This window comes from Podarcis gaigeae, assembly GCF_964106915.1.
Source record: "Podarcis gaigeae genome assembly, chromosome: 13".
NCBI lineage: Eukaryota > Metazoa > Chordata > Lepidosauria > Squamata > Lacertidae > Podarcis > Podarcis gaigeae.
This window is the reverse complement of record NC_139689.1, coordinates 29,224,498-29,233,505: the sequence shown is the minus strand read 5'-3', so window position 1 is coordinate 29,233,505 and position 9,008 is coordinate 29,224,498. Positions and strand designations below refer to the sequence as shown.

At 44.5% G+C, this 9,008-nt stretch overlaps 1 protein-coding gene across 1 annotated transcript; it reads right to left on the bottom strand.

Annotated features, from left to right (window-relative positions):
• Nucleotides 1-81: 81 nt before the first annotated feature.
• Nucleotides 82-7,723, bottom strand: PNMT (phenylethanolamine N-methyltransferase). Its single transcript, XM_083708868.1, has 3 exons — nt 7,111-7,723; nt 3,353-3,563; nt 82-2,395 (listed from the first exon to the last, which is right to left on the bottom strand). Exons 1-3 carry the CDS (start codon nt 7,268-7,270, stop codon nt 1,966-1,968), a joined length of 801 nt encoding a protein of 266 aa, XP_083564994.1. The 5' UTR covers nt 7,271-7,723; the 3' UTR covers nt 82-1,965.
• Nucleotides 7,724-9,008: the final 1,285 nt, after the last annotated feature.

Here is a 9,008-nt window from a genome sequence, read left to right as displayed (position 1 = left end):
CCCCCTCCTATGTTTCTATCTCTGTGCCCGAAAGCTCGCCCATGTTCTTGGCGAGCAGAGATACATTTTGCAAACGGAATATTTTTGTTGTTGTTAAGGATGCATTTTATTAATTGCGTTTGTTTAAACAATTTATATGCCGCTTAGCTACAGCCATCTCAAGGATACAATGCAATGAGTAAAAACGAGTTAAGACTATGAAGTCAAAATTCAATTACCATGCCTGCTGGAATTTTTAAAAATGTCTGGCCTCCATTGGAAGCAGGTGCCTTTGCCTGATGCACAGAACCTTTTTGGTTTCCTGGCCCTGTCACTTTCCCCTGGAACATTCATGGAGCATTTGCTCTCATCTGCACATGTGACAGCTGCCTCAAATGTTCATATTATCGCTTATTCCGCATTCTGTTTTCTAATTGGATTGGTGGGGGGATGCATCATGCAGCAGTGTTTGTGAGGAAAACCACTGGCTTGATCTTGAATGTGGCTAGTGTTGTGTGAAAGCTAAAAACCTAGCAGTGGGAGTGCACTGGTATGTGGTATTGTGAACATCTCCTTAACCTGGACTGTGCCACAGAGGGAAGGGTTTTTGAAACAACAACATCCCAATCTGATATCCGCCCACCAGCAGCTGCTATTTAAATAAGAAATCGAAACACGTCTGGTGAAGCACTTAATTTTGTCCTCGGATGCCTCCGTTGTTGTTTTTTTAAACCTCTGGACTGCCACGCCTAATTCAGACTCTAGCGACATGTTCTCCTCAGCAAGAGGAGATTTCCCTCTTAGATTTCTGCCTTTGTGTTTGCAAACAGGTACGGTAATAAACCAGTGTCTGGGTTGTACTGGGCGAGCGGAGGGCTCATATTACAAAATACTGCTCCATTACGAAACATTGCACACGGAAAACCAACATGTTAGGATTTCCTGACTACAACCCTTGTCCCTGACAAATATGTGCAGGGATTTATTTACTTTTGTGCTTCTACCCAATACTTAAGGTTCCCTCAAGCCTTCTGGTACCTCCCTCTTGTGAGTGGTGCTTTTTACCTACACAAGCAACAAGACCTCCTGCCTGAACATGGGCAGGAAAGGGAATAATAATGGCAGCAAAGCTTACCTGAAATATAGGTTTTGCCTGCACCATACTACTGATTTTCTCCTGCAATGAGGAGGGAATATAGGGGACTGAAGGCTCTGTTCTGGGTTGCACTTTCTGAAGCCCAAGAGGCCTGGCCAGTGCCTCACACAGGAAGACGAGAGCTTACCACAGGCCATGCCTCAGAATCTTCTGCAACGTGCTAGGATACCTTGGCAGAAGAGTCAATATGGAAAGTAAAAAGGTCAACATTTGGGAAACCTCCATCCTGCTTCATGTCCTAAGGAACATGTACCAAGGAAAGGTACTTCCAGATTTATTTCATAACAAAATTTACATACCACTTAATCATAGTAAAACCTCTAAGTGGTTTACAAGATACAAGCTTTGCAATAAATGGGGGGGGGGGGCTTGATATTGCAAACAGGTCATTCAGATGCCACAAAAGGCCTGTCAGCAACAGGATTTTTGTTTAGATTTCAGCACTAGATTTTCCACAGAAATAGTAAATCTGGGTTAAAGGTGAGGGGGGAAAAACAACAGGCTGGCATTTTGATCTGTGTGAACGATGCAAGAGAACATTTTAAGCATCTGGCTTCCTCCCAAATAATTCTGCAAACTGTAGTTTGTTAAGGGTGCTGGGAACTCTAGGTCTGTGAGGGATAAACTACAGTTTGGGGGGGAAGCCATAGGCTTTAAACGTGTTAAATGTATGCTGTGGACGTGAACACACACTTATTTGCACCCACAGAATGGAGGATCAGCTATCAGCACAGGAGCAGCAATACAGAAAAGAACAGGAGCAGCATGCAATAAGCTGGGTTTTCGGGGGCAAGGGCCTTGTGTGTGTGTTTCTGCTAGGCGAGCTGGGATCAGGCTGTTTTCTGCGCATGGATGAAGAAGATCCCTTGCACGTCATCCACGCCAATCTTCAGGCTCGGCGGCATGACGTAGGAACGGAAGTTGCGGGTGCGATAGCCGCTCTTGGCGAAGGATTCCTTGACATCTGCCTCACTGACGGGCACGACTGACAGCTTGGCTTCTCCAGCCAAATAGAAGGACTCGTCCAAAGCCCCGATCATGAGGAAGTGGCCACCAGGCTTGAGAAGCGTCGTGACGTTCCGCAGGGCCCGGTCGAAACTTGGCCGGTCAGGGCTCACGGCTTCCAGGCAGAAAGCAGAGACCAAAGCATCGGCTGGTTGGCTGAGAGAGGAACCTAGAGGTTTGGCCTGGTGGACATCGATGGGAAGGATCCTTCTGACTTTCTTCTTCAGCTTTTGCTCCTTTTCCTTCCACGGTTCCCTAAATAAATAATCATTTGTTATTTATATGCCGCCCATCTGACAAGATTGCCCCAGCCACTCCTGGAGGCTTTCGAAACAAACTATAAAACCACAGTAAAACACCACACATTAAAAACTCCAGATGTCTTCTAAAAGTCAGATAGTTGTTTCTGAATCTAAAAAGGAGCAAAGTCAGAAGGAAGAAAATACGAGAAATCTAAAGAAGGAAAAAGAAAGAGAAAAGGAATAGAAGGGGGGGGGGGACTGAAGAAAGATAAAATAAAAGGACTTCCAGCTCTCTGCGGCTACATATGATATTTATTCTTTAAGATCCAACCATTCTATCCTCTATAAACCAGCATTTTTTCAATCTTCAAATCCAGATATTACAAGCTCATTTTCTCTTTCGCGCAAAAAGTCCATAAGAAATTTCCAATCCTCAACAAATGTTGGTAATGATTTTTCTCTAATTAAACATGTTAGCCATCTCAGCCAAGTCCGATAATTTTATCAGCCATTCTTCTATAGTGGGTAAGGCTATGCTTTTCTTTGTGCATATAGCAGTCTTTGTGCATATAGCAGTCTTGCCGCAGTAATCATATATTGTAGGTGTTTTACCTCAGTATATTGTAAAAAGATGCTTTGTAATGGGTATACTTAGATGGCCATAGGTTTCCCATCCCTCTGCTAAGCTCCTTGTCACCTGCATTGCACAGCCAGTACCTCTTTATCTACTTGCACTTTGACGTGCTTTCGAACTGCTAGGTTGGCAGGAGCTGGGACAGAGCAACAGGAGCTCACCCCGTTGCGCGGATCCGAACCATCGAGCTACTGATCGGCAAGCCCAAGAGGCTCAGTGGTTTAGACCACAGCGCCAGCAGCCAGTAAGGCGTGGTAGATCACAGGTAACCATGATTGCATCCCCAGGCTTATTCCTTGGGAAGCCGTGCCCCTCTCTCCTGCATTTATTTCTTACCCATTGCCTTCAATCTTACAAGTATACTGGATGTAAGGGGACCAGTCAAAGCAGCTGGAGTCTTCACCGAGCACCCAGTTCTTTATCTCGGCCCGATTCACTTCCAGGTAGTCTGTGGCCACTATCTCCTCAAAGTAGTCGCAGGCACTGAGGAGCTGATAAATGGTGGGGCCTGTGCCAATATCAATAAGGGTGCGGCCGCAGATTTCCCCTGCAAGGAGTGAGAATAAAGAACTAAGGTGCAATCATCTCCGGCGATCAGCAATTACCGTCTTTTTTGCTCTATAAGACGCACCAGACCACAAGACGCACCTAGTTTTTGGAGGAGGAAAACAAGGAAAAAAATATTCTGAATTTCAGAAGCCAGAACAGCAAGAGGGATCACTGCACAGTGAAAGCAGCAATCTCTCTAGCTGTTCTGGCTTCTGGGATAGCTGCGCAGCCTGCATTCACTCCATAAGACGCACACACATTTCCCCTTACTTTTTAGGAGAGAAAAAGTGGCTCTTATAGAGCAAAAAATACGGTATATAAAATACTGGAAACCTCTTAGAAAATAAATAAATCTGTATTCATAATGAGGGTGGAGGGGGAGTGCAAGTCTTTCCCAAATACAATCATAAAAGAGGATTCAATACCCTGCCCCCTAATTTTCTGCCCAGAAAAGACCTTCCCATAAGGGGAAGGGTGGAAGTCAAATGGCTAAAGTCATATCTTGGGGAGAAACCTAGAATCCAGGCTTCTTGGCTCCCTTTTCTGTTTGTGTTGGAAAATGTAATGGTGAAGCCTGCTGCAAATGCTCCCCTTCTCCCCCTCCTCGCACCCCAACAGATTTGATCCCATGGAAATCATATTGAGATCCCACTGAAATTATATTGAGAAGGAAGAGGATCCAGTACTTGCGATACAGTAGTTCAGGAGATACAGGAAAAACAGCACCTGCCAAAATTGCTGCTTCTAATAAAATATCACAGGCACAAGAGGCTTGTATTCTATTGCATTTGGTCACCTTATCGCTGACGGTTAAAATGCCCAAGGGAAAGTCAGATAGAAGCTCCCAGCCAATCAAGGCCTGGAGGAATGAGGGGCAGGCAACTTGAAAGATGGTCCTGTTTTCTGCATCTTTCCAAAACAGCCAAGTTGTAAGAATCTGCACACACATTACATTTTAAGTCTTCCACATAGCCGGAAGAGCAGGTTCCATATTGTGATGTCTCGCAAGCCACCTACCAAACTAGCATCCCTTTGACTCCACATCACAACACGCTGTCTGGCAAGAGAAGCCGAGGCATCTGGGTCCTCCTTCACATCTCGTAGAAGTGACTCAGTCGCCTCTTCCTCCGGGATCCCCCTGCCCATAAGGATCCTCCCCTCTCGTTGGTCAATTGCCCTCCTCCCACTCATGATCTCACTGATTAAGCTAGAAAAAATGTATTTCTTTCTTTCTTTCTTTCTTTCTTTCTTTCTTTCTTTCTTTCTTTCTTTCTTTCTAGTTTATACATTTCACTAATTTTACATTCATATTGATAGTTCAAAATTTGACTTCCTTCCACCTATTTCTGCAGTTCCTTAAATTAATTTTTAATATCTTCTGAATATCCAAATTAACTTAATTTGCTCATTTATTCATCTTCTTTAAATATATACTCTTATAAAACTGCAGATTATTACAATAATCCTGCCAATGTTTTTATCTGTTTATAATTTATCTGTAAATATTCAATAAACCATTTCCATTCTTATATATATATATATATGTATATATATATATATATATATATAATGTTATCTTGATTTTGTATTCTTCTGGTAAGTTTCTACATATTCCACAAGTTTTTGCATCCATTCTTCGTTTACTGGGACTTCTGCTTTTTTTTCCATTTTGGGGGAAAGTAACATACTTGTCACTGTAGTAGCATAGATGAATACGTTTCTATACATTTTAGGTAGTTCTGTCCCTATCATTCCTAAAAGAAAAGCTTCTGGTTTTTGTGTTTGTTTTTACAAAGGTTATTTTAAACATCCTTTTCATTATATTATGTATCATTTCCCAGTAAGCTTTAACCTTGCTACATATGAAAAAAAAGAACCTTCTAAGCTGGATAAAATGTGGCAGTGTCCTCTCCTACATTGGCTGTGCACATTCATTTAAGAACACACAAACACACACACTTTTTGTGCCACCCCCCAAACTAAGTAATTGACACAGCAAATTGGAGCCACTAGTTAATGCCCCCCCCAAATCCATCCTTGTCCAATTAGCACTTAACTTTGGCATCAGTTGTGGGTTTTATTTGGAGTGGGGACCTGAAATTTCAGGGCCACCTGTTAATGGAGCTCTTGCAAAGTCCCGTGGCAGGAACCTACCACAGTAGATCACAGCAGGAATCTATCACAGTCTATCAAAGCAGCCCGCTTTGTGAGATGGCTCAGCTGCTCTGCAAACTTTGCAAGAGAACTCAGTTAATTTGCAAGTCGCCACCTTTCCTAAGATTAAGCGCCAAGCAGCACAGAGCAAAGATCTTATAGGCAGACCCCACCCCAGCAGCTCAGTTTTACCTCCTGCTTCTTGACTCCTGTTTGTTTTATTTGCCAGCAGATGAAAAGGTAAAGAGGTTATGATTTACAAACTGTACGGAGTAGCAGATTGCAACTAATATATCAGTCTGCAAGATTGCCAGAGTATCTGGATTGTATTCAACGAAAATCTATTCGGAGAAGACCTGTTCAAATTCATGAACCTGGATTAGTCGTGTCCCTTAACTCTGACTAAGACTAGCATTGGCTACAATCCTCAGTATTTGGTGCAAAGTTTCAGGGCTCTAGAAACAGGCACAGCTCAGAAATCCAATTAAGAAATTTATTTAAGAGAAGTGTTTTTTTTAAGGGAGAAAGTGTAATCACTATCAATATGAAAATAAAACACCAGACCAGAAAGCTGGCCTGTCTAGTCCTATGCTAAGCAAGCTAATGGAGCAAAGACTTACACCTGCGATCACTTCTGTGGTTGATAGCCTCTGGCGATGGTTAAAAAAACGAGTGACTTGGGCTGCATGCACACCATCTAAAGAGCATTTAAAGAATCCTAAGGATGCTGGAACTCAAAATGGCACTAAACTAGCACTAAACTTTGGCATTGGTTTCAGGGGAAAGCAAAATTTTGGGGCCACACATTAATGGAGCTTCTTACAAGGCCTAAATCTCACCTAATCTAAGTCAGTTGCCTGGGTTCAGCTAACTAATGTTAATTAATTAATTAATTAATTAATGTTAGAAAGATGCTGAGGTCCTGGAAGGTCATAGTTCAGGTTTTGCAAGCATTTTACTCCCCACCCTCCAAGTTTACAAAGGAGCTCTTCTTTTTTTTGCAATGCACTTTTGTTTCAAATTTAGACAGCTCCGCATTTGGAAAGCTTACTTCTGATGGATGGTGACGTTGTCAAGAAAAAGGTAAAAATGACCCAGAGGCATGGCCAGCCCAAGACATATTGGCACCTGAGGCCGAACCACTAAATGGTGCCTCCTCCCAGCCAGGGAAGAAGGGGGGGAATGAAGATCTACATTGGGAACAAGGAAAGAATAAAGGCTTGCATTGGGATCTGCCCCCCTGTGAATCCTGCCGCTTGAGGCGGGTGTCTCATCTTGCCTCATGGGTGGGCTGGCCCTGTCAAGAGGCAAGGCAGAAGATTTTCAAACGAGACAAAGGGAAACCCAGGCAACCCCCGCTTGCAAAGGACAACACTTACAGGTCTACCTACCTGTGGCAAAGGCATCTGCCAGGCAGCGAAGTTTCCAGGGCACTGCAAACTCTTCACTCGTGAAGTTGGCACGGGGTGGCATGTAGTTGTTTTGCAGGTAGGCCCGAGGGTTGAACTTCTGGTAGCTTTCGGCCACAGCCGCGATACCATTGGCGCTCATGGCTGGGGAAATGCTTGGCTGTGTCCGGCTCACACAACCGGCTCTGGGTGAGTGGCTTTATAGCCCAGGCTGACCGAATGCAATTAGTCCCGAGTACTTTGGGCTGATACCATCAGGATCAGCCTGCGGGGCCTGTCTAAATTGGGGCCATTTCTCTCGCACACTCTTCCGCTCGCCGTGGAGTAATTGAGAAGACCTTTCCAGGAGCTTGATGGAGGTCCTGGCAATGCTGGGGGCGAGGGAACGGATTGCTTTATCTCGCACTGGATAGTCGTTTAATAACTCTATTGAAAGGACACTTTATTGAAGCTGTTCATCCAGTATAACCAAATTACTGTCAGGAACTAGGATGGGCTGGGAGGGGGAGTCTATGTCATTTGTCAGGGAAGAGCCCCGCTGGCAGAAGGTTAGACAGCTCCCCCTTCCATGCAAGAGGCAGGGGGGCCTGCGAATCACCCCACTCCTCCTACAACAGAGGAGACTGTCTAGTGGTTTTTACTATTAAGCCCTCTTCTCAGAGAACTCTGAGATTTGTACCTCCGTGAAGGGAATAGAGTTCTCCTAGCAACTCTCAGCCCCCTTAACAAACTCCAGCTCCCAGAAGTTTGGGGGAGAAGCCATGACTGTTTACAGTGGCACATGGTGCTTTGAATGTATGGTGTGAATGTGGTTCTTTTTGCTTTTCACATTGTTACCCCATCTTTTCCCCCAAGGAGCCTGAGATGGCATATTTACACAGACCCTATTTTCCAAGGACAGTCCTGGATTGATAGAAGCCTTTTCTGATTTGATCCCGGAATGCCTCGCTTTTCCTTAGGACGTCCCTATTTTCATCAGAGAAATGTTGGAGGGTATGGAGTTATCTGACTCCTGAGCTGTCTCATGGCAATCCTGTATAGAGGAGGGCTAAAAAAAAAAAGTTTAATGTTTTATTATGTTTTTGTATATGTTGGAAGCTGCCCAGAGTGGCTGGGGCAACGCAGTCAGATGTTGTTGTTGTTGTTTAGTCATTTAGTCGTGTCCGACTCTTCATGACCCCATGGACCAGAGCACGCCAGGCACTACTGTCTTCCACTGCCTCCCACAGTTTGGTCAAACTCATGCTGGTAGCTTCGAGAACACTGTCCAACCATCTCGTCCTCTCTCGTCCCCTTCTCCTTGTGCCCTCCATCTTTCCCAACATCAGGGTCTTTTCCAGGGAGTCTTCTCTTTTCATGAGGTGGCCAAAGTATTGGAGCCTCAGCTTCACGATCTTCCAGTGAGCACTCAGGGCTGACTTCCTTAAGAATGGAGAGGTTTGATTTTCTTGCAGCCCATGGGACTCTCAAGAGTCTCCTCCAGCACCATAATTCAAAAGCAGTGGGGTTTAAATAGTAAAATTATTGTTATTGTTGTTGTTATGGAATAGGGCGCCCCTGTTTTCATGAGAGAAATGTTGGAGGGTATGCATGCCTATGCTTCTAACTGTTTGTCCTCACAATGACCCTGTGTGGGAGGCTAGGTTGTGAGAGGATGACTTGGCCTCAAGTGACCTTCGTACCAGGATTTGAGCCCAGTCCTCTTGCCTGGTCAAGGCCTGACACACCACTCACTGGTTTTCCTTCTCTCTTTGCCACCCTCTGCCTTCCAACCAATACCTCCCGCAATCTCTTGCACACACAGAGAGACATGTGCATCAAGAGTCCTGCTCTCTCTGCCCACAACACCTTACTGAGTGACTTTTTTTGCCCAGTCGGCT

What these genes read in the sequence shown, in the direction of transcription:
- PNMT (XM_083708868.1), bottom strand. Translation starts at nt 7,270, where the DNA reads ATGAGCGCCAATGGTATCGCGGCTGTGGCCGAAAGCTACCAGAAGTTC. An exon ending in GGCAGATGCCTTTGCCACAG is followed by an intron (nt 3,564 to 7,110) that starts GTAGGTAGACCT and finishes CACTCCTTGCAG; the next exon opens with GGGAAATCTGCGGCCGCACC. An exon ending in TGTAAGATTGAAGGCAATGG is followed by an intron (nt 2,396 to 3,352) that starts GTAAGAAATAAA and finishes TTATTTATTTAG; the next exon opens with GGAACCGTGGAAGGAAAAGG.